Source organism: Gadus macrocephalus, chromosome 4, assembly GCF_031168955.1.
Source record: "Gadus macrocephalus chromosome 4, ASM3116895v1".
Lineage (NCBI taxonomy): Eukaryota > Metazoa > Chordata > Actinopteri > Gadiformes > Gadidae > Gadus > Gadus macrocephalus.
In genome coordinates, this window is record NC_082385.1 from 34,045,663 (window position 1) to 34,071,857 (window position 26,195).

Here is a 26,195-nt window from a genome sequence, read left to right on the forward strand (position 1 = left end):
GTATATACTGTAATATATATACAATATAATTGTATATATAATATCACGGCCAAAAGCTCTGTGTGCCTCCGGATGGCCGTAGCGCGGGGAGCTCATAGGGATTGGGCTTCTCGGGAGTCGGGGTTTGTTTACCGGCGTTGCTATGGGTTCCGGTCTTGTGTGTTCGGTTTATTAGGTAGGCCTATCTAATAAATGATGTCTTCGTGCGCGATTTTAGACTCGACGATTTCGGTTGAGTATGTGGGGATTTTTTCAGTCGCAATTGGTTTGCACATTTTTAAAAGTGGTGGGGACAAAATCCCCCCCCACTAATATTTCAAATAGTGGGGGGGACACTATTGAAATACGTCCCCCCCGTAATCGACGCCCATGACAATACCCCTCGTTTAGCTCCATAGATATCATACCGAACCTTCACCAAATAAGTAAGGAATAATAACAGAGAGGCAGGGCAATAAAGTTTGATATGCCCGGCTATTGGACGGCTTACCGCCCTCGACTTCATCTCGGGCAACCTCGGGTAACCTTCCACGAGCCGGGCATATCAAACTGTTTACTGCCCTGCCTTGAGGTGATTATTCTGTTTATTCTACTTCTCGCCGGCCAACATAATAAAACAATTCAAATACTTTAATAATTAGCCTTTTTCTTATTCGTATTGCATGCTTATTAAATGTATACTCTGTTTAAGTTCATCTCCCTCGAAAAGTAGTTCCCTATCGAACTACTGTGAATAACGTTAGCTCAGCTGTAGGTAACTCGTTTCTATAGCAACCATACAAGGCTGCATCTGATCACTAGTTTAATAACGTAGTTGTTACATTGTATCTCGCTTGGAAAACTATGTATCGACTGACCCTCTGACACATTTTAGAAACTTTTTTAAACAAGGTTTATTTTTACAATGGACCTCTCATGTTTGAAATGTACGTGATAGAAAACGAAACAAATGGCGTATTGATCTACTGTGCTCAGTCAGCAGCAAGTAGAACCGACAAGTCAGCGGGCAATATGCCGGATTAATGCACCCCTCCCAGCCAATCAGAATCGAGCATTCTTAAATGAAGTAGAATAAAGTGAGTTAAAAGCCATCCTGGTTCGATGACCATTTCTAAAAGAAAACGACAGGTTTGTAAAGCAATTTGAATATTAATGTTACATTTATTGTAGGATATTGTGTATTGTATTGTAATACATGTTATCAGTGCATCTAGACGTTTAGTATGAGAAGTTTTATTCCAATATTATGTACATTGTGTTGAGAGAAGAAAAATATCAGAGCGAGCAGGAAAACACAAAGAGAGCAAAGACATTATTTGTGGGCGTAGGGGTGTCAGTTGTGTGCTGCTTCACTTTACGTGAGCGCTCAATGAATCGTTTCTGCCTCACAGGCTTTATTGTTGCTCTCGCGATCAGGAGAACTGCTGACCGCAAGTGCAGTTATAGTGTTTACAATAATGATTTGTGCGTACGGATGTGTTAGTTGTTCGCCCACACAAAGTCATGTTTGCTTGCGCCTTTTGTCAGTGATATGCCGTCATAAACGTTGCAGGCCTGTCTGGGCTCAGTGTTACAACACAATAGACTCTTCGCTCTTAGCGCGTGCAAGAAAAACTCCTGGTACGATTATAGGGAGTGGAGAAGACTGAGGTTTCCATCCAAAACATCCCAACACAAACAGATACACGAGTAAAACCATCCCCACATACTCTCTCTCCCGTACTCCTTTAACCGTCAAACAACTAAGAAGCAAATGTATAAACACCATTTTGCTGGGTGATCTCTACGGAGAATAAAGTAATCTCCTCCTTTGTCTCTTCACTCTCTCTCCTTTTTCCCGCTCACTCGTGACCTCTCACCCTTCCCCAGATGACCCCGAAGTCTCGATATCAACCCATCCTATTGGTTGAACCCAAATATCATCAATATAACCAAATGTACTGAACACTGTTACGACCCCTCCCTTTCGGCAGCTGATTACTTCCTGCAGGAGTTGGCTGAAAGCGAGGGTCATTAGGGCAAGTTGCTCACACCTGGCTAGGCCTCTACCCAAGGTGATATAAGCCAGCCTGGTCTCATTGTCTCTCTCTCTCTCCTAGGCTCCACGCTGCTACAGGTTGTTGGTTCTTGGTTCTTTTGATGGCTTCCTTTTACACTCAACAGCACACACACATCTCAACTCATCCATGCACTACATTCACCACTGATGATTCATCACTACTCTCCACACCTCATGTTATTGGTAAATATGATTGTTTAAGTGGTAATAAACCTTTCATTTATCACTTTCAACCTGACTTGTCTCCCCTCCTTGTCACATATGCTGAGCCAGTTTGTGACAAGTGGGGGCTCGTCCGGGATCAGTACTAGGATTAAAATAGCTTAAATTTTGACTGTACTGGTAAATTGGCCCGGTTTGGGTTGGTGTGTGCTTCCTCCTCTTGCAGACAATGGTTTTTGGTTTGCTTTGTTGGAGTGTACACTACTTGTTGTTGGACATAGCTGACTGTGCTGTGGTTAATCAACTGTTCTGGGAGGGGAAATGTCAGGTTGTTGTCAGTGCTGGTTATTTCTTGTAGGGAATTAAAGGAGAGGTATTTGGTCCATTTCTGTTTGTGGTGAAGGTGATTAGATTTGACTGGGGCTTTGCGGTTAGCCCTACCTGGGGTATGTTGGTATCTGTTGGAGCAGGAGTTTCTACCCCCTGTTAGGTTTGGTAGCGGGTTCCTCTAGGGGACTCGTGGTGATCAATTTAGGTGGCGGCGAAGGTGGGTAGAGCTATTAGCTCGGGAGCACCTCTAGGGTTGGGAGAGGGTTGCCAGTCCTCTGGTTGCCTTCTTCACACCACTGGTTTCGCGTGCATAAGTACCCCCCACCATTAACTGCACGAAGACTAGGGCAAGTTAGTTAGCTAGTTTTAATGGTTGTAGTTAACATCAGGATAGGGGTGGGGCTCCTGTTAACCTGTTACCTCAGGTTTTGGGTTTTCGGCGTGTCTCAGTCAAGAGTTGTAACTTGTTAGGCTGATTTGTTTTTGAGGATGGCTTCCCTGGTGGAGAGTTTCATCCAGGAACCTTCACAGGCTTTGCTAGAGCAGTGCACTAAAGAACAACTTCTTAGGATAGCAGAGCACTATGAAGTTGACATTCCAGATAAAAAGTTAAAGGAGAGTGTGAAGACCTGCTTAAGGGATGGTCTGTTTGAGGCTGGAGTTTTGTGCTGGCAGCCAGTTAGTAGTCCAGTGACTAGTGTAGTGCCTAATCCTGGAGCTCTAACATTTGAACAACAGAAGGAGTTGCTGCAGTTGCAGTTGAAACAGCAGTTGGAGTTGGAGAGGTTGAAATTTGAAAAGGAAGTAGAGTTGGAAACTATAAAGCATAAAACTGAGTGTGCCAAGTTGGAAATGCAACAGCATCAACTACAGCTGGTAAGAGAGGGTAAACTTTCAGATATGGGGAGAGCGGATAGTTTAGAGGCCTCAGGTGGCAAGTCTTCCCAGGGTGACTGGCCAGACATAGACAGAACGATGCTGTTACAGTGTGTTCTGACTGGAAAGGCCCAGGAGGCTTACTCTGCTTTAAGTGTATCAGAAAGTAAGGTTTATGACACAGTGAAGGCAGTAGTGTTAAAAGTGTATGAACTTGTGCCAGAAGCATATCGCCAGCATTTCAGATCTAGGAAGAGGCGGGATAATCAAACCTACACTGAATTGGCCCGTGATTTGACTTCCCAGTTTAGCCGCTGGTGTGCAGCATCTGAAGTTGTTACATTTGATGATCTCTGCAACCTGGTGGTACTGGAACAACTTAAAAACTCTGTACCTGAGCGGGTGGCTACCTACATTACTGAACATAAGGTAAAAACCCCGAGAGATGCTGCAGTCTTGGCTGATGAGTATGTTCTAACACACAGAAGTTTCTGTGACACAACGGGAGCAGCTGGTCATAGAAGTGACACTTATTCTAGGCCAGTAAAGATAAAAACAGCTAACGAGGCAGATCGGCAAAAGTTTACTCAGGGTGGGAGGAGTTCAGTAGTAAATTCTGACACTTGTAGGTACTGTCAGGCACGGGGGCACTGGAAAAGGGAGTGTCCAGCGCTGAAAGCCAGGAGGTCCTTTGGTCAGGTGAAACCTGCTGTTATGGCTGCTCCAGTTATAACATCTGAGAGCAGGGCGTTGGGTCAAGTGCAGGCTTGTACTAAGCCGGTAGCTCCTCAGGTTGACTTCTCTGCTTTCATTTCAGATGGATGGGTCTCTTTGGTAGGAGGTGGGGTGCAGGTTCCCATTAAAATACTAAGAGATACTGGAGCACTAGATTCTTTCATTCTTGAGTCTGTTACCATTTTCATCCAGGACTGATACTGGTGGATGTGTAATCACACAGGGGATGGGTATGGTTCCATTCTCGGTCCCATTGCATCGGTTGGCTCTAAATTGTGGTCTTGTTCAGGGGGAGGTGTCAGTGGGTATTCGTCCCCAGTTGCCTATTGAGGGTTTGCATATGATTCTGGGGAATGATTTGGCTGGTGACAAGGTGTGGGCCGATGGTCAGCCTAATGTAGTGCAGGCCCCTACGTTCCCCACTGCAGTAGAGCCCTCTGTGACACCACTGCCCTTAGGTGACATTTTCCCAGCCTGTGCCGTCACTCGTGCTGCCAGTCGTGATGCCCAGAGGATGGTGGAGCCAGAGTGTTTGGAGTTGCCAGATTCTTTGCTGGTTGACCAGTTAGCGGGTTCTCAGGCTGAGCTAGTGGCAGAACAGAAGGCTGATTCCTCTTTAATGGAGCTGTTTGACCAAGTTGTGCCAGCATCAGAGGTGAGGGATACTGCCCAGTGCTATTTCCTCCTAAATGGGCTATTGGTTCGGAAGTGGCTGTCACATGGTGATGCATCTGTAGGAGAGCCAATCTTCCAAGTTGTTGTCCCTACAAACAGTCGCAATAAAGTGCTCCGGACGTCACATGGTGACGTGGCAGGTCATCTTGGCGTCCGTAAAACTTACCACCGTATATGGCAAAATTTCTTCTGGCCACGCTTAAAGAGAGACGTTGCTCTTTTCGTTAAGACGTGTCATACCTGTCAGATCACTGGCAAGCCAAACCAGGTTGTTAAACCTGCTCCTCTACAGCCGATCCCCGCCATTGGACAGCCATTTGAGCATTTGATTATTGATTGTGTGGGGCCCCTACCTCGGTCCAAATCTGGACACACATATTTGCTGACTGTAATGTGTCAGGTTACCAGGTATCCTGCTGCTTACCCACTTCGCAGCATTACAGCAAAAGCTGTGGTTGGCGCTTTGACTCAGTTCATTTCAGTGTTTGGTATCCCCAAAGTCATACAGTCTGACCAAGGTTCCAACTTCACATCCCATCTGTTTGCTCAGGTGCTTAAACAATTACACATCAAGCATAACAAATAACAAAGCCTACCATGCGCAAAGTCAGGGTGCACTTGAACGTTTCCACCAAACGTTGAAATCACTGTTGCGAGCTTATTGTACAGAACTGTCGGGTGACTGGGGGGGTGGGCTGCCCTGGTTGCTGTTAGCAGCTCGCGAAGTTATCCAGGAAAGTACTGGATTCAGCCCGAATGAGCTGGTGTTTGGCCATAAAGTGCGTGGCCCACTTGCAGTTTTGCAAGATGGTTGTTTGCCAGAGGATCCACCTCCAAAACTTAAGGATTATGTTAGTGGTTTCAGATTGAAACTGTACAGGGCAGGTGAGCTGGCTAAGCAAAAGCTGCAGAAGTCACAGGGCAAGATGAAGCAACAATATGACCAACTGGCGGAGGCTCGCCAGTTTAACCCAGGTGACCGTGTACTTACTCTTCTGCCTCTGGTAGATTCCCTTTTTCAAGCTAAGTACAGTGGTCCTTTCTCTGTGGTGCGTCAAGCCTCTGATCTAAACTATTTGATTGAAACTCCTGGCCGTAGAAAATCTACAAGGCTGTGTCATGTAAACCTCCTGAAGCCATATCACACTAGTGGGTCTGTGTCTCCACTGCCGAAGAGCTCTCCAGCCAAGCCAGTGTTGGTCTCTGGCCCTGTTTTGACCTCTTCCATGTCGGAACTAGTGTTAGTTGAGGAGGAAGAGTTGGATATTGCTCCTGAAGATGGGTTGTTGCGGGGCCGGTTGAAAAATTCAGAGACCTTACAGGATCTGAATATCCTTGTCGGTCACTTGTGTGTGTGTGTGGTTAAACGTGAGGAATTGACTAAACTAATTAACAGCTATCTATCACTGTTTTCCGATACCCCGACCCAAACACATTTAATTGAGCATGACATAGATGTTGGAGTGGCTGAGCCCATCAAGCAGCGCTTTTATCGTGTGTCAGATGAAAAGAGGAGACAGTTGGAGGCTGAAGTACAGTACATGCTGGATAATGATATTGCTGAGCCTTGTTCATCAAACTGGGCCTCCCCATGCCTCCTAGTAAAAAAGGCAGATGCTAGTTTGAGGCCCTGCACTGACTATCGTAAGGTGAACAGTATCACTAAACCTGATCTGTATCCACTTCCTCGTATGGAAGATTGTATTGATATGGTAGGTTCAGCCACATTTGTGAGCAAATTTGATCTTCTCAAAGGGTACTGGCAAGTCCCACTCACCAAAAGGGCAAGGGATATTTCAGCCTTCATAACTCCTTCTGGCTTGTTTTCATACACTGTCATGCCATTTGGTTTGAGGAATGCTCCTGCAACATTTCAACGGCTAATGAATTGGGTTGTATCAGGGCTTACAGGTTGTGCAGTATACCTAGATGATGTTGTGGTGTATTCTGACACCTGGGAAGAACATGTACAGCGTATAGGTGCTCTCTTTGACAGGTTGGTCTGGGCCAACTTGACAGTAAATCTGGCCAAGTGTGAGTTTGCCAGGGCCACTGTGACCTATCTTGGGAAGGTGGTGGGTCAAGGCCAGGTTCGACCTGTGGAGGCCAAGGTCATGGCAGTGCAAAAGTTCCCCCCCCCTACCACCAAGAAAGAGCTGATGCGTTTCCTAGGGTTGGTAGGCTACTACCGCAGTTTTTGCAGGAACTTTTCATCTGTGGTTGCACCCTTGACCGACCTCTTGAAAGCTAAAGCTGAATATATTTGGTCTTCAATGTGTCAAAATGCATTTGACAGTGTAAAAGCCTTGTTGTGTTCAGCCCCAGTGCTGGCAGCGCCACGATTTGATCAGCCCTTTAAACTTCATGTAGATGCCAGCAATGTGGGTGTTGGGGCCGTCCTGTTGCAGGAGAATGCGGAGGGTGTAGATTGTCCTGTGAGCTTCTTCTCAAGAAAATTTAACAAGCATCAATACAACTATTCAGTGATTGAGAAGGAGGCTTTGGCACTTGTTTGGGCTCTGCTGCATTTTGATGTCTATGTTGGTTCAGGATTATCTCCGCTGATTGTTTTCACTGACCATAACCCCCTCACCTTTTTGAAGTCACTGCAAAATCCTAATCAGAGGCTAATGAGGTGGGCGCTGTTCCTGCAGCCATATAACCTAGACATCCGACACATTAAGGGGACTGACAATGTAATTGCAGATGCCCTGTCTCGGGCACCTATGGACCCTTAGTCTATTTATTCATGCTGTCTCATTTCCATGCTCTCCTCTGCTCATCTCTCGGCTCTTCATTCCCTTAAAATGCTCCTTTGGTACCAAGGCTGCTGGGTTGGTGAGGATGGAGTGTTGGAGGATGCAGCCTGGAGGGAGTGCGGTACTGACTGTCAGTTATTGGTAACGTATCAACCATGACAGTTTGGGACATTTTGACACTTTGTTTGATTTATAACACGAGGTGGAACCTCGTTCTTATGGAGGGGGGTGTTACGACCCCTCCCTTTCGGCAGCTGATTACTTCCTGCAGGAGTTGGCTGAAAGCGAGGGTCGTTAGGGCAAGTTGCTCACACCTGGTTAGGCCTCTACCCAAGGTGATATAAGCCAGCCTGGTCTCATTGTCTCTCTCTCTCTCCTAGGCTCCACGCTGCTACAGGTTGTTGGTTCTTGGTTCTTTTGATGGCTTCCTTTTACACTCAACAGCACACACACATCTCAACTCATCCATGCACTACATTCACCACTGATGATTCATCACTACTCTCCACAACTCATGTTATTGGTAAATATGATTGTTTAAGTGGTAATAAACCTTTCATTTATCACCTTCAACCTGACTTGTCTCCCCTCCTTGTCACATATGCTGAGCCAGTTTGTGACAACACGGTTACAAATGTTTTAAAATAGTGAGTTTTCTCTTCAGCCTGGTTTAGCAATATGACAATTTTATTCTGGAACCAATTCATATTTGTAAATAAATGTTTTGTAATTTGAATAATGAATACTGGACATATTAAGCTTTGAAAATACATTTTGTTCGACAATTGCAACTTTCAAATATTTATTTAGATGGACCCTCCAAAATATTGCTGTTGAGGCTTTGAGGGGGTCTTAAGGGTCAAACTAGAGGTCTCAGACCCTCCCAAGACCCCCTGTATTTCACCCTGCTCTCACCTATCACCGTCCCGTACACCGGAGACACTATCGTTATATTTTGTGATCAATGGTTGTTTTTATAAATAAAATTTGCAAGCTTATCGATCTATAACTATATCCACCTCAACAACAAGATGTAGCATTTCTATGGTACCAAAGTGTGGTCACCACAGGTACTGAGTTATCAGCTGAGTAATACAACTGTTCTCTGATATGGATTGTGGTGTATCTGCACATTCATTAAAACTGACCTGAGAGTTTCCAGTTTACAGTGTGGACTCCCCAGTCCAGCAGAGAGCAGCTTCACTCCTGAATCCTGCAGATCATTGGTACTCAGGTCCAGCTCTCTCAGACTAGAGGAGTTGGAGCTGAGAACTGAGGCCAGAGCTACACAGCATTCCTCTGACAGATCACAGCCATTGAGCCTTCACACAAAATAAACACAACCTGTTAGGAACTGTGATTAAATTATAGGAGAACATTTTAACCAGTTTCTTTAAACACATGAAATAATAAATAATATGAATAACCTGGATCTTAAAATATCAAGACAAAGATTTCACAAAAATTATCATTATACTTCACTGAAACATACAGTTTTATTAATGGGTTGTTATTAAACTTTATTTAACAACTCTAAACCGCAATTTACTGTCTGAATCCATGATAATCAGAATAATAATGTTATACAACATACACATTATACCATCATTAAAAAGCTAAGAAAATAATGTCTACCAAAACTGTCATGCCAACAAAAATATAAATATGTTGAGTTATTCTTATGAAAACAATGTATTTATGACCTAACCTTTCTGGATGTAAATCTGTTAAATGTCTTCTGATATTGAAACTTTTGGTGTTATTGACCATTGAGTAAAACTGACCTGAGAGTTTCCAGTGTACAGTCTGGACTCCCCAGTCCAGCAGAGAGCAGCTTCACTCCTGAATCCTTCAGATCATTGGTACTCAGGTCCAGCTCTCTCAGACTAGAGCTGGAGCTGAGAACTGAGGCCAGAGCTTCACAGCTTTCCACTGACAGACAACAGCCATTGAGCCTTCACACAAAATAAACATGTTAGGAACTGTAAAATAACATAAACCTTTAAGTTATTCAATAATGAAGGAGTGTAATTAGATGAACAAAAAATACTAAATAATTAGATGTTTAAATGTTCGTTATATATCCAATGTTAAATGTTAAATAGTTCTTTAGTTGAGAATGAAAATGTTTTTAAATGAAAACTACTTCTGTGTTCTATTGTTCTGAATATTCTCTTATGTGTACTGTAATACACGTTAATTGGACACCCACAGAGATGTTTTCTATATTATCATATAACTTAACTTTATTCTGTTATGAGTAGAATAGTAAAACATGTTGAACTTGAACTTACAGAAATCTTTTGCATATTATTTTAACCTTATATTTTAGTTTTATGCATATTGTGTAGTGTGTATTTTAATTCCTGTTATTAGTGAACCTACAGGGATGTTTTAGAGGCTTTGACCACTAGCAGCATCTTCAGAAGACCCTCCTCTGAAGCAGAGTATTTCTTCAGGTCAAACACGTCCAGCTCCTCTTCTGATGTCAGTAGGATGAAGGCCAGAGCTGACAGTTGAGCAGGTTCGAGATTTTCTTTTGAGAGACTTCCTGATGTCAGGTACTGTTCGATCTCCTTCAGTAGAGAATGGTCGTTCAGCTCATTCAGACAGTGGAACAGATTGATGCTTCTCTCTGGAGAGAGATATCCATCTATCTTCTCCTTGATGTAAGACACTGTTTTTGTATTGGTCAGTGAGCTAGTTCCTGTCTGTCCCAGCAGACCTCGTAGGACAATCTGATTGGTCCCCAGAGAGAGGCCCAGGAGGAAGCGGAGGAACAAGTCCAGGTGTCCGTTCTCACTCTCTAAGGCTTCTTCCACAGCACTCTCGTAGAGGAGGAGGAGTTTATCTTCCCCAGAGGTGGGTGGTTGTTCTGAGAGCAGATTGATACCAGTGTCGATGAAGAACAGATAGACATAAAGAGCAGCCAGAAACTCCTGGAGGCTCAGATGGACAAAGCAGAACACCCTGGCCTGGTACAGCGCAAACTCCTCTTTAAAGATCTGGGTGAACACTCCTGAGTACTCTGAGGCTGCTTTGATGTCGATGCCACAGTCTGCCAGGTCTGCCTCGTAGAAGATCAGGTTGCCTTTCTCCAGCTGGTTAAAAGCCAGTTTTCCCAAAGATACGATAATCTCTCTGCTCTCTGAACTCCAGTGTGGATCTGTTTCAGATCTCCCATGGTACTTCCTATCCCCCTGTATGGACTGAACCCTCAGGAAGTGGCTGTACATCTGAGTCATGGTCTTGGGCATCTCTTCTCCTCTCTTGGATGTTTTTAAGATGTCCTCCAGAACTGTAGCAGTGATCCAACAGAAGACTGGGATGTGACACATGATGTGGAGGCTTCGTGATTTCTTGACGTGGGAGATGATTGTGTTGGCCAGTGCCTCGTCTCCGAATCTCTTCCTGAAGTACTCCTCCTTCTGAGGGTCGGTGAACCCCCTCACCTCTGTCACCCTGTCAACACACTCAGCAGGGATCTGATTGGCTGCCGCAGGGCGTGTGGTTATCCAGATGCGAGCGGAGGGAAGCAGGTCGCCCCTGATGAGGTTTGTCAGCAGCACGTCCACCGAGGAGGACTCTGTGACATCAGTCCAGATCTGTTTCTTCTGGAAGTCCAGAGGAAGTCGACACTCATCCAGACCATCTAAGATGAAGACAACTTGGTACCGGTGGAATCTGCAGATTTCTGCTTCTTTGGTCTCAATAAAGAAGTGATGAACAAGTCCCACCAAGCTAAACTCTTTATTTTTCAGTAAATTCAGCTCTCTGAAAGTGAGGAGAAATATGAAGTTTATGTCACGGTTGGCTTTGCCTTCAGCCCAGTCCAGAGTGAACTTTTGTGTTAAGACTGTTTTACCAATGCCGGCCACTCCAGTTGTCATTATTGTCCTGATTGGTTTATCTTGTCCAGGTAAGGGTTTAAAGATGTTTCCACATCTGATTGGTATTTCCTTCATGGCTGGTTTCCTGGAAGCTGTTTCAATCAGTCTGACCTCATGTTCCTGGTTGACCTCTCCACTGCCTCTCTCTGTGATGAAGAGCTCTGTGTAGATCTCATTCAGAGGTCTTTGCTCTCGTTGTGTGATTCCCTCATCCAAACTCCACAACTTCTTCTTCAAACGAGACTTGAAATTATCTTGGCACTCGACAGCAGCAGATTCTAAATGAGGAAGAAAAACAGAAGAGATCAGTTAATGGATGGTGACATCAGTGGAACCAGGTCAATATTTCCTGTTAAATGATCAACTTTATGATATTTAGTGGCTTCATTACTTGTGGTCGGAGAAGCTGGTCGTGACAAGGACTGCACGGTACAGATTAGGGTTGGTTGATTGTCTACAAGCTTTCATCGTCCGATTGCACCCCCTATAGACCGTCGATTGTCGATCTGATCGTCGTTAATATCTCTGTTTCATGTAACGCTGAATACATCTACTCCTTTCTACTACTTTCAGTTGGTTTCATTGAAGCCGTCTGGTCAACCTGTAACTAATTCAATTTTCAACTGCTTACCTTCAGTCAAACCATTGAACAAATCTGTACACTTCAATCTTCAATGAAATTTTGATAGCTTTTGCACTTTTTTCAGAATACACAGTTTTAGTTTCTTACTGGCATACTTTTCAGTTGCTCTCATTGATTTCCGTTGACGCCAGAGCGTGAGGACGTTCAGGCACACACACACACACGCAATAGCTCCGCCACATAGCGGCGTTTACAAGGACACTTCTGATCGATTAGCAGTGTTGGGAAAGTTCACTTTCTACATGAACAAGTTCAAAGTTCAGTTCACAAATTTTAAAATGAACTATTTCAGTTCAACGTTCATAATTCAACATTTTTAACTAAGTTCATAATTCCAAAAAATGAACTAGTTCATAGTTCTTTTTTTTCAATATGTTGCTGTGAGCTATTCGTTTTTTCCGGTATTTTGAACATTGAGCCCGCTTTGTGGTTTGTCTAGGATGAAATAGAGTGGTTGAATCAAGTATCGTAGCGAAATACAGTTTCTATCGCGTTTTATTGCACATTTAGCGCATTTTGTAAATCCCATAGATTTCTGTTGGAAGGCTCATTGCTTGTTGGCCGGAAACGTAAAGGCGGGGGGGGTTCACATTTGGTTGTAGTCTTTTTGCTCGGTTCTATCCCTACTCTTGACACGGAGAACCGAGTGAAAAGACTACAACCAAACGTAAACAGCCCCCTTTTCCGTTTCCGGCCAACAAGCAATGAGGCATTCTAGTCCGCTGAGCTATGAGCCAGAGAATTAACGTTATGGATTGTACATATTCATAATTTGAAATTCGTCTCAGCCTTTACACCACAGATACTATAGGGTCTAAAGCATGTAACCGCGTTGTCTGATTACAGTTGAATTCATTTTTCCACAATTTAACAGCTCTCGTTTTGAAAATAAATCACTGAGCCATTCATTTCCTTGGGAATCGCAATACTTTCAACATAAAGTGTACATATTTATAATTGGAAATTCGTCCCAGCCTTTATACGACAGATACTATAGGGTCTATAGCATATAACCGCATTTTCTGATTACAGTTTAATGTAACAGTAAACTGAACTCACCGCAACTTCAAATTAACCACACAGAGATTACCATGGCAGCCGGTCAAACAACACGGCGTTCTGCGCGCGCATCCGCCGTGTTGATAAACAAATAACCCCCATATTGAACGAAGTTAAACTAAGCTAGTGTCCCGTTCACAGGCACCAGAATGAACGAGTTCACAGTAACGTTCATCAGGCAGTAATACAGTACGTTCAGTTCACGTTCGCCCAAAATATGAACGAGTTCATGAACTACCGTTCAATGAACGCGTTCGGGCACAACACTGTCGATTAGAAGTGGAAGAAAAGCTCAATCGATATAATTCTTTTTACATATATACGCCTCAACTGGAATACAATTCTCTGATCGGAATAGAATTCCATGCGGAATAGAAGAGGTGGTGTAGTCCACTGTAATCGACATGTATACACTCATTCCGATTGGTTTGGGGTGGGTGCGGCTACTTTATAACTTAGAGAGATGGCATCAGCAGCTGTAGTAGTTAGCAATTGGTCCGTCTGTACTATTATGCACACCGAACTAGACCGCTGTCAAGGGAAGTGCATTTTTTGCGTGATTCACATTTTTCTTATCACTCTGCAAGTAGTCCGGTAACTTATCAAGCGTGTCCGGTTGCTAAGCGACGTCAACATCTTTGGCGGACTATTTCTCTGCCGGTCAACACTACGAATGGTAATTCTAAAAAGACACACTGTGTGAAGCTATTGTTTCGTTTTGGCAAGGAGCCGTGTTATAAGCAGGATAATGCATAATATAATGTATCCCTTACATATATCATATAAGTCCAGACCAACATAAAGGTTGTGCGTGAGAGACATACGGACGTACGCTTACCACTTTTGTAAATGCCATACATACAGTACATTCAGATTGCATGATAGGAATAGATCTATGCCGATTAGAAATTGAATTGGATCAGAAGTGTCCATGTAAACACGGCTTAGACACGCACGCAATGGCTCCGCCATTGTCTTAAGACACACACACACACACAAAGTGACATGCAGCTGAGGGTGATTTCATTTTGCCGTGCGAGCAGACCGCTAGGTATCAAGCCCCTCCCCACTCCTCTCCTCCCCTCTCTCCTCTCCTCCTCCCCTCTCTCCTCTCCTCCTCCCCTCTCTCCTCTCCTCCTCCCCTCTCTCCTCTCCTCCTCTCTCCTCTCCTCTCCCTCCTCTCTCTCCTCCCCTCCCCTCTCCTCTCCTCTCCCCTCTCCTCTCCTCTCCTCTCTCCTCCCCTCAGCTCCTCTCCTCTCCTCTCCAGTCCTCTCCTCTCCTCTCCTCTCCTCTCCTCTCCTCCCCTCTACTCTCCACTCCTCTCCTCTCCTCCCCAAACCATTTAACATGATACCCCCACAATAACCATTCATATCTGGACCAGGGTTCCTGTTGTCCGGTAATTACCGGTCTTTGACCGTAAAAAAATGAGGAGGACCAAAAATTCTAAATGTCTCCGGTCATAATGACCGATTGGAAATAAGGCCCCGTCCACACGGAGCCGAAACGGGCGAAAACGATCCGGTTTCGTTTTATGCGGAATATTGAAGGCGCTGGTTCTCCACAGAAAAAAGTGGAGCGCATCAACCCTGCGCGCATACAGCATGCGCGCTGTATACAAACATTCAGTCACGAGGAGATTCAAACTTGTAAATTGAGCAGAAATACTCTTGAATGTGTTCATTTGAATAGTGTTTAGATATGCTGCAGTGGTCATTTGTTTAGCCAATTCATGTAAAACAATGAGGGTTTTGATTGTAGCGTAGCCTGTGTGATAAAATAAATAAGTTGTTACATTTCGTGCACTCGCTCAAATTGATCGCTATAGACTACCGTAGGTTTATGACCTAAACGGCGGCAAGCTAATGAAAGCTGGCGGCAAGCTTTGTGGTGTACCGGTATTTAACAACCATGGCGAATCAAAATTTGATCACACACTTCTTCTTCTTCTTTATATAGCCTGCCTAGTGCCTATCAATTTATTTAAGTGCAATTAACACAGACAATATCCGTCAGTTTTCTTTCCAATTTGACCGGTAAAATTAAACCTTCCCGGTCACATGACCGGCACCAATTTCTTCTAGCGGAAACACTGATCTGGACTAAACCATTTAACCAGATACCCCCACAATAACCCTACATATCTGGACTAAACCATTTAACCTGATACCCCCACAATAACCCTTCATATCTGGACTAAACCATTTAACCTGATACCCCCACAATAACCCTACATATCTGGACTAAACCATTTAACCTGGTACCCCCACAATAACCCTACATATCTGGATCAAACCATTTGACCTGATAACACCACATTAAGCCTACATACTGTATCTGGATCAAACCATTTAACCCCCAAGAGGAAAAATATCTCCACATTGAAGTTAAAAGTCAATTAGTCTGAAAATAACACATAAGAGTGTCATATTATTTTTCTAAAATTACAATTTCTCTTGTTGTTAGGGCCAAGATATTCTTAGTTTTACTTTATTGAGAAAAACCTCCCCCTGCTGGCACTTTTATGTTGGTTTGAGATGCCTCCTGGAACTCAATGTAGGTAGACAGGATGAGGAAAACACCTTGGAAAATATATTTTTTGTTATAGTTAGAAGGACAAGAGATCCTATTTTCGTTGTAATTAGATTATGTTTGATTGAACTGGATCGTGTGTCTGAAATACCCCCTCGCCTGGGCTCGCGCGGCGTCTTGAAAGAAGGTAGGACAAGCTGCCGAAACACCTGTCTTCAAAGTAAGAGTCTCTTCTGCCCTTCAAAATAATAGTCTCCTCTGTCTTCAAAGTAAGAGTCTCTTACCGCCCAACAGTGTGTCGGCCAGTTCCTCCTGGTTCATCTCCAGCTCTGTTTGATGCTGTACGGACTGAGCACTGGTAACCTTAGACCTCTCCTGGTGTCTGTGGAGAACACACACACACACACACACACACACACACACACACACACACACACACACACACACACACACACACACACACACACACACACACACACACACACACACACACACACACACACACACACACACTTCCAGACTTGTAAACATCAGTAAGGTCTGATAACAACCAACTTGTCTCTTTTATCGTCTGTTTGAAACTCCTACCTCTCCTCTCTGGAGGGGCGTCCATCTTTAAAGTTAGCATGTATACCCATAGACCAGTCACTCTTCATGGAGACACAGCTGGGTCCAGGGGAGTCTGCTCTCTGCTGCCTCCTTCTGGAAGTTAGGATTTGTGGATATCGTTTCATTTGATCATTACTTGGTCCTCTGTACTTGGTCCCCTGCTTCTCATCATCTACATCCTCCCACTCGGTCAAATCCCCCGCCAACATGGCCTCCATTTTACAATTAGGGCATTTAGCAGACGCTTTTATCCAAAGCGACTTACATCGGTTGATACACACATTGACACACCGACGGCAGAGTCAACCATGCCAGGCGACAGCCAGCTCGTCAGGAGCAGTTAGGGTTAAGAGTCTCGCTCAGGGACACATCAACACTCAGCTAGGAGGAGCTGGGGATCGAACTAGCAACCTTTAGGTTACAAGACAACTGCTCTACCTCCTGAGCTAAGCCGACCCATTTTCATGTCATGGCACCTTTAACACAAATAGGGTACAGATTAATAAAGTGCTGCATGAGACTCAGGTGGTCCTACCAACAAAAGTAGAACAATATAAACCCGGTGTGCAATGTGCATGATGTATACATAATGGTGAGCCAGGGTACCAGATCGACAGGTTTAACTTTGTTAGGAATACCTGAAGCCTCGCTTTGACTGTGAATATTTGTGTGTATTCATCAATAGAAGAATTGTTAAAAATGGTTTGTGATATAGAGAGGTCTGCACAAGGGATGCAGGCTAGCTCTCCTTGGAGTTTGAGTCCCCTCCAATGTCTCTGACGCTGCCCATGTTTGATTGACAGTGGTGTGTCCTATCCTTGATAAGGCTTGTTTGTGCTCTGTTTTGATGGTAGACAGTAAACACATTATCAAGATCGTTCTCTGAAACAATATGCATCTGTTTGCATTAACAGCGGCAATTACGACGGGTGTGCGAGCTGAATTTAGGGTAGTTTGGGGGAATTCTCGCTACTCCCATCTCAGCGTGGACACCATGATGGAGGCACGCATGGGCACACACTCTCTCACACACACACGCACGCACACACACGCACACAGACACACACACACACACACACAATCTATTATAATTCCCCTGACTTGTAAACATCAGTATCAGTAGTCTGATAACAACCAACTCGTCTCTTTTATCGTCTGTTTGAAACTCCTACCTCTCCTCTCTGGAGGGCCGTCCATCTTTAAAGTTAGCATGTATACCCATAGACCAGTCACTCTTCATGGAGACACAGCTGGGTCCAGGGGAGTCTGCTCTCTCCTGCCTCCTTCTGAAAAACAAACACCATCTGGAAGTTAGGATCTGTGGATGTCGTTTCCTCATCATTTATTGCAGGACTACCCAACTACTATCTCATGACTTTCCATTTCAATAATATTTCTATGATTTTTTAAATATAAATATAAAGGGGAGCTGAAAAATGTTATTATATTATTGTTATACAAGTTATTATGGCATTTAAGCACTAACATGTTGACATAAAAACACACCAAGTACCCTTCATACTGTGTGCATAGAGTGTTGATTCACAATGTGTTTAGCTAACATAGAAAATAGAGCAGTCAGTTTCTATATTTCTACACAGACCTGTGTTGTTCTTCACGGATAATTTGTTCCAACAAATCACTTCACCTCCAAAGATAAATTCAAACTGATTCAATGAATGGGCCGTTTGAAAGAAATTGAACTTTTAAACATTAAACCTGTAAAGTCTGCTACAAGTCGTCTTAATATTAATTTAATTCATACGATTGCTGGGTCCAGGGGAGTCTGCTCTCTGCTGCTGCTCTGGCCTTCAACACATGCACACTTATTTTTAGAAAAAGTTGTATTAGTTTTGAGCCACTCCAGTCTGTTTGAAACTCCTACCTCTCGTCTCTGGAGGGCCATCCATCTTTAAAGACAGGAGGTAGGTACATAGACCAGTCACTCTTCATGGAGACACAGCTGGGTCCAGGGGAGTCTGCTCTCTGCTGCCTCCTTCTGGAAGTTAGGATTTGTGGATATCGTTTCATTTGATCATTACTTGGTCCTCTGTACTTGGTCCCCTGCTTCTCATCATCTACATCCTCCCACTCGGTCAAATCCCCCGCCAACATGGCCTCCATTTTACAATTAGGGCATTTAGCAGACGCTTTTATCCAAAGCGACTTACATCGGTTGATACACACATTGACACACCGACGGCAGAGTCAACCATGCCAGGCGACAGCCAGCTCGTCAGGAGCAGTTAGGGTTAAGAGTCTCGCTCAGGGACACATCAACACTCAGCTAGGAGGAGCTGGGGATTGAACTAGCAACATTTGAGTTACAAGGCGGCTGCTCAACCTCCTGAGCTAAGCCGACCCATTTTCATGTCATGGCACCTTTAACACAAATAGGGTACAGATTAATAAAGTGCTGCATGAGACTCAGGTGGTCCTACCAACAAAAGTAGAACAATATAAACCCGGTGTGCAATGTGCATGATGTATACATAATGGTGAGCCAGGGTACCAGATCGACAGGTTTAACTTTGTTAGGAATACCTGAAGCCTCGCTTTGACTGTGAATATTTGTGTGTATTCATCAATAGAAGAATTGTTAAAAATGGTTTGTGATATAGAGAGGTCTGCACAAGGGATGCAGGCTAGCTCTCCTTGGAGTTTGAGTACCCTCCAATGTCTCTGACGCTGCCCATGTTTGATTGACAGTGGTGTGTCCTATCCTTGATAAGGCTTGTTTGTGCTCTGTTTTGATGGTAGACAGTAAACACATTATCAAGATCGTTCTCTGAAACAATATGCATCTGTTTGCATTAACGGCGGCAATTACGACGGGTGTGCGGGCTGAATTTAGGGTAGTTTGGGGGAATTCTCGCTACTCCCATCTCAGCGTGGACACCATGATGGAGGCACGCATGGGCACACACTCTCTCACACACACACGCACGCACACACACGCACACAGACACACACACACACACACACACACACACAATCTATTATAATTCCCCTGACTTGTAAACATCAGTATCAGTAGTCTGATAACAACCAACTCGTCTCTTTTATCGTCTGTTTGAAACTCCTACCTCTCCTCTCTGGAGGGCCGTCCATCTTTAAAGTTAGCATGTATACCCATAGACCAGTCACTCTTCATGGAGACACAGCTGGGTCCAGGGGAGTCTGCTCTCTGCTGCCTCCTTCTGAAAAACAAACACCATCTGGAAGTTAGGATTTGTGGATGTCGTTTCCTCATCATTTATTGCAGGACTACCCAACTACTATCTCATGACTTTCCATTTCAATAATATTTCTATGATTTTTTAAATATAAATATAAAGGGGAGCTGAAAAATGTTATTATATTATTGTTATACAAGTTATTATGGCATTTAAGCACTAACATGTTGACATAAAAACACACCAAGTACCCTTCATACTGTGTGCATAGAGTGTTGATTCACAATGTGTTTAGCTAACATAGAAAATAGAGCAGTCAGTTTCTATATTTCTACACAGACCTGTGTTGTTCTTCACGGATAATTTGTTCCAACAAATCACTTCACCTCCAAAGATAAATTCAAACTGATTCAATGAATGGGCCGTTTGAAAGAAATTGAACTTTCAAACATTAAACCTGTAAAGTCTGCTACAAGTCGTCTTAATATTAATTTAATTCATACGATTGCTGGGTCCAGGGGAGTCTGCTCTCTGCTGCTGCTCTGGCCTTCAACACATGCACACTTATTTTTAGAAAAAGTTGTATTAGTTTTGAGCCACTCCAGTCTGTTTGAAACTCCTACCTCTCGTCTCTGGAGGGCCGTCCATCTTTAAAGACAGGAGGTAGGTCCATAGACCAGTCACTCTTCATGGAGACACAGCTGGGTCCAGGGGGGTCTGCTCTCTGCTGCTGCTCTGGGCTTCAACACACACACACACACACACACACACACACACACACACACACACACACACACACACACACACACACACAGCTTTTACTCAGACTAATGATGGACTCATGATGTATCACTGCTGAGCTCTGAGATGGACAACGGTCACAGACAGAGAGATCCTCTTCTTACCTCTTAGCTTTGCTCTGGCGGCCATGTTCCCCAGACAGAGTGGTCTTAGAGGTAGGACCCCTCTCCTCTCTCTCCTCATCCATAGTAGACTGGAGACCTGGACACCAACACAACTCATCCATCACTTCATTTGCCTTCTTAACTTTAGCTGTTTATTGAGAGAGATCAATGTGAGTGCGTCACACTAAAGCATTATGGACGTCAGAGACCGTCAATATGAACCCCACAACATAACCACACTGCCCTCACTACAGTACAGATGTGTACAGCAGATGAGAAGTGAGAGATGAGAATTAAAAACCTTGGAGACTGTAACTGTGCTTAATATACAACTCAAAAAAGATATACAAAAGACTTAAAAAATGCATTGTGGTAAAGTTAAAAAAGTAAAGAACGTTTAAATAATTTCTCCACTGGAACAAAGTCTGAATTCTGTCACTTTACTGAACCAGAGATCCCATATAAATCAACTGGTGAAGCTCAACACATCGATAGGGTATCCTCTTATGACCAACGAGTCTCTTTCTCTCCCTCTATGGCCCCAGCTGTGGTTAGACCCACAAGAACCCCCCTGTGAAAGTGGTACAGTCCAGCAACAGTCTGGCCTGTCGCTGGTCGCTAGGCACACATATCACGTAAATAGAGTGGCGAAGTCACGCCCCTTCCGGTAGGGCTCATGGGACCTATGAGATCGAAAAATATGAATGGGTGTCAATGGAGAGAAAATAATTATTTTCTGGTCCCAGTCTTTATATGCCCTGGATTACACATATGTTGTTTGTGGATTTAAATGATAATTTTTCATGCAAAGAAAACTAAAAATGTTCGTGAAGAAGTTTGATAATTTTAGGTTTTATGTGAGGCCGCTTTGTGAACTACAGCTCTTCGCTGCTCTCGACGCATATGATATACGTCACCACACCCGCCCTTGGAACTCGGCACAGAGATGGCGATCTCTCTGCCCCACTTCACCGCTTTTTCCAAGGGGAGGATAAAAGCATCGAAAGAGGTGAAACCATTATAAGTCGGGGCACGTGCAGAGTTTCAGTTATGCCGATGGGAAGATTGTCGGTCTTCTCCACGCCAGTCGCAGGGAGCGTGACGTCACATACGAGCCGTGTAGTCTTTCTCGTTGTGTTTTCTCTCCAGCCTTTATCTGAACAATTGCACAATAAACGGTCGAACTCTTTGCATGAAAAATTATCATTTAAATCCACAAACAACATATGTGTAATCCAGGGCAGATAAAGACCGGGACCAGAAAATAATTATTTTCTCTCCATTGACACCCATTCATATTTTTCGATCTCATAGGTCCCATGAGCCCTACCGGAAGGGGCGTGACTTCGCCACTCTATATTGAAGCAGTTATGGAGGTAGATTTGTGTCTTTATAATGCAATAGATTTGAGAGCAAAACTATCGACACTGCAATCAAAAAATGTTTTATCGCAAATAAAATAAATGTGATAAAAAAATTATTAATGGGAATCCAAAAGTTTTGTTTGCAAATCCAAAAGTTTTGCTTGCGAATCCAAAAGATTTGCTTGCTGTTGAGCTGAATCTCGTGGGCGGGACCTACGGCGAAAGATGTAAGACACGTCTAATTGGCCAGTCTCGATCGGAGTGACAGCTTGGCAACAACCACAGTTAGTAACGAGAGAGGGAGTTTGAAGTCCATCAATGCGGAGGTATGTCTTCCGTCATATTAATAGCAAGAATGTTGCGTTTGAACTGGTGCATGTACAATGCTTTTGTTTAACGATCTGTTGATGTTATAATGGGTTAAAAAATACACATTATTTTGTCAGCCTGTAGCTGCTAGCTGGGCTCAATTACCTAGTCATAGGTAGGCCTACCTCTGCTTTTTACAGATGATGTGGTCCTCATGGGATCATCGGCCTGTGACCTTCAGCACTCACTGGATCGGCTGGCGGCCGAGTGTGAAGCGGCTGGGATGAGGATCAGCACCACTAAATCTGAGGCCATGACTCTTAGCAGGAAACCGATGGATTGCTTACTCCGGGTAGGAAATGAGTCCTTAGCCCAAGTGAAGGAGTTCAAGTACCTCGGGGTCTGTTTCGCGAGTGAGGGTACTATGGAACGTGAGATTGGCCGGAGAATCGGAGCAGCGGGGGCGGTATTGCGTTCGCTTTACCGCACCGTTGTAACGAAAAGAGAGCTGAGCCGCAAGGCAAAGCTCTCGATCTACCGGTCGATCTTCGTTCCTATCCTCACCTATGGTCATGAGGGCTGGGTGATGACCGAAAGGACGAGATCGCGGGTACAAGCGGCCGAGATGAGTTTTCTCAGAAGGGTGGTTGGCGTCTCCCTTAGGGATAGGGTGAGAAGCTCAGCCATCCGTGAGGAACTCGGATTAGAGCCGCTGCTCCTTTACTTAGAAAGGAGTCAGCTGAGGTGGTTCGGGCATCTGGTAAGGATGCCCACTGGGCGCCTTCCTTGGGAGGTGTTTCAGGCACGTCCAGTGGGGAGGAGACCTCGGGGAAGACCCAGGACTAGGTGGAGAGAATATATCTCAACACTGGCCTGGGAACGCCTCGGGATCCCCCCGTCAGAGTTGGTCAATGTGGCCCGGGAAAGGGAAGTCTGGGGCCCCCTGCTTGAGCTGCTCCCCCCGCGACCCGACCCCGGATAAGCGGAAGAAAATGAGATGAGGTAGGCCTACGTTACGTGCCCAGGTTGCCTATTACCTGCATGACGTTGTGCATGTTAACAGGACTATTTGCGTTCAACGATCTCTCGTTACTAACTGTGGATGTTGCCAAGCTGTCCCTCCGATCGAGACTTGCCAATAGAGACGTGTCTTACATCTTTCGGCGGAGGTCCCGCCCACGAGATTCAGCTCAACAGCAACCAAAACTTTTGGATTTGCAAACAAAACTTTTGGATTCGCAAACAAAACTTTTGGATTTGCAAACAATTTTGGATTCCCTAAATATTTTTTTTATCACATTTATTTTACTTGCAATAAAGCATTTTTTGATTGCAGTGTCAATAGTTTTGTTCTCAAATCAATTTTTGGATTGCAGTGTGGAAAGTTTTGCTCTCAAACCTATTCTCTTTGATTGCACAATAAAGACACAAATCTACCTCCATAAGCAGTGTTCAGTTCATCACACGGGTCAGAAAAGCAGTGAAACATGAACTAACGTTGTATTCTCTACAGTAAACTCATTATTATATACCAGTAACCTAAAGACGATATAAACGGTAGTCTATTATCTTTTCTTACCTCATCTACTAAAATGCGTCCAATGCGGTATAAAGTTATTAAAGTATTAATGTAAGGGAAGAAACTGAGATTAAAGTTTTTATGAAACAAGTTAATCAGGTGAAAGGTTTTAAAAGCGGAGAAAGAAAGGCTCCTCGCTGCGACCGAAGTTTTAAATGAGGAAGTAACCGGAACAGGTTTGACACACAGAGAGAGGAGGAGCCGCCCGCACACACACACACACACACACACACACACACACACACACACACACACACACACACACACACACACACACACACACACACACACACACACACACACACACACACACAGTGTGAGCAGGTACTAGGCTTATTCCTTCTGCCTACCTTGCACAGCGGAATAATAATTATAAGGGATGAACAGACGTTCAGACGTTTATCCCTTCAGTCATCAATCTCGTGACATTGTTTATTGAAGAACTGGTCACAACATGCTGCTCTCCGTGAGAGTCAGGTACAGAGAGGGAGGAGGGTAACAGCCCCCTTATAAGGTAGTGGTGTCATCAGTCACACGCGGCTCCAGGACATATTCGGCGCAACAGCGCCTCCTCCTGAACAAATACAGTTACATGCATTCATACACTTATCCACTCTCAACACACACACACACACACACACACACACACACACACACACACACACACACACACACACACACACACACACACACACACACACACACACACACACACAGATCACTGAGCCAACTGTAATGGCTGCCTTAATATAGTCAGAATACAGGTATATATTAATACCATGTAATAATAGCCTGGGTATGCTATCAGTACATTACTGCATGTCACCGAGGCGAGGATCAACACCGTTTAGTGACGTCATTGGATATGCTTATTGCATGTCCTGACATGGAGCTCAGCTCACACAAAAAACCTGTTTTGTACAACATCTGAAGTTATTTTATTGGACGGGAGGCAATCCACGAGTACTACTAAAGTGTTCTTCAAACAAGTTAATCAGGTGAAAGGTTTTAGAAGTGGAGGAAGAAGGGGTGCTGGCTGCGACGGACCGGTAGACCTAAAGAACCGGTTTGACTCACAGAGACAATGGACAAATCTTATGCAACGCACACACACACACACACACACACACACACACACACACACACACACACACACACACACACACACACACACACACACACACACACACACACACACACACACACAGATCACTGAGCCATCTGTAAAGTCTGCCTTATAGAATATGTGTGATATATAGGCGATATATAATATAATAATACCGTGTAATAATACTATAATATAATAATACCATGTGATAATACTATAATATAATAATACCATGTGATAATACTATAATATAATAATACCATGTGATAATACTATAATATAATAATACCATGTGATAATACTATAATATAATAATACCATGTGATAATACTATAATATAATAATACCATGTGATAATACTATAATAATACCATGTGATAATACTATAATATAATAATACTATGTAATAATACTATAATATAATAATACCATGTGATGATACTATAATATAATAACACCATGTGATGATACTATAGTAATAACATGTGATAATACTATAATATAATAATACCATGTGATAATACTATAATATAATAATACCATGTGATAATAACATAATAATACCATGTAATAATACTATAATATAATACCCTGTAATAATACTATACTGTAATAATACCATGTGATAATACTATACTATAATAATACAATGTGATAATACTATAATATAATAATACCATGTGATAATACTATAATATAATAATACCATGTGATAATACTATAATATAATAATACCATGTGATAATACTATAATATAATAATACCATGTGATAATACTATAATATAATAATACCATGTGATAATACTATAATAATACCATGTGATAATACTATAATAATACCATGTGATAATACTATAATATAATAATACTATGTAATAATACTATAATATAATAATACCATGTGATGATACTATAATATAATAACACCATGTGATGATACTATAATAATACCATGTGATAATACTATAATATAATAATACCATGTGATAATACTATAATATAATAATACCATGTGATAATACTATAATATAATAATACCATGTGATAATACTATCTCTCTAGGTCGTCCTCAGACGAGCCCTCCATCGTTGCTTCCAGTCAACCCGATTCTCCATACATCTGTCCAGTTCATTGGTACTTTTGCTCCCGCATCCTTCTTGAGTACATCCACGTATTTGAGTCTAGGACGTCCTCGAGACCGATGCGGTTGCAAGATGGAGCTGCCAGCCAGCACATTGGTACTGTGGTGGTTCCCACAGTACCAATGTGCTGGCTGGCAGCTCTTGGAGAGCTGGGACTGGAGACTGGGTCCAGGTCAGGGGTCAGGACCCCTCAGAGACCTGGGACTGAAGACTGGGTCCAGGTCAGGACCCCTTAGAGACCTGGGACTGGAGACTGGGTCCAGGTCAGGGGTCAGGACCCCT

The 26,195-nt window shown here is 43.5% G+C and overlaps 1 protein-coding gene and 2 long non-coding RNA genes across 4 annotated transcripts in view; 1 reads left to right on the forward strand and 2 right to left on the reverse strand.

Annotated features, from left to right (window-relative positions):
* Positions 1-26,195, reverse strand: part of LOC132456510 (NACHT, LRR and PYD domains-containing protein 12-like) — a 171,830-nt gene that overhangs the window by 128,340 nt on the left and 17,295 nt on the right. Inside the window, exons 7-16 of one of the 2 annotated variants that reach the window (XM_060050883.1) lie at positions 20,411-20,507; positions 20,129-20,245; positions 19,416-19,529; positions 18,215-18,328; positions 17,502-17,615; positions 16,309-16,422; positions 16,005-16,102; positions 9,982-11,764; positions 9,381-9,551; positions 8,745-8,918 (exon numbers count right to left, since the gene is read on the reverse strand). In XM_060050883.1, the coding sequence (XP_059906866.1) occupies positions 8,745-8,918; positions 9,381-9,551; positions 9,982-11,764; positions 16,005-16,102; positions 16,309-16,422; positions 17,502-17,615; positions 18,215-18,328; positions 19,416-19,529; positions 20,129-20,245; positions 20,411-20,507 (2,896 nt within the window). The remainder of the gene's footprint in view (positions 1-8,744; positions 8,919-9,380; positions 9,552-9,981; positions 11,765-16,004; positions 16,103-16,308; positions 16,423-17,501; positions 17,616-18,214; positions 18,329-19,415; positions 19,530-20,128; positions 20,246-20,410; positions 20,508-26,195) is intronic. The other variant, XM_060050884.1, reaches the window with a different exon arrangement.
* Positions 1-26,195, forward strand: part of LOC132456517 (uncharacterized) — a 77,940-nt gene that overhangs the window by 33,783 nt on the left and 17,962 nt on the right. The window lies entirely within an intron of this gene.
* Positions 1,142-8,734, reverse strand: LOC132456519 (uncharacterized). Its single transcript, XR_009525509.1, has 2 exons — positions 8,223-8,734; positions 1,142-1,947 (listed from the first exon to the last, which is right to left on the reverse strand). It is a non-coding gene; the product is annotated as an uncharacterized LOC132456519 (long non-coding RNA).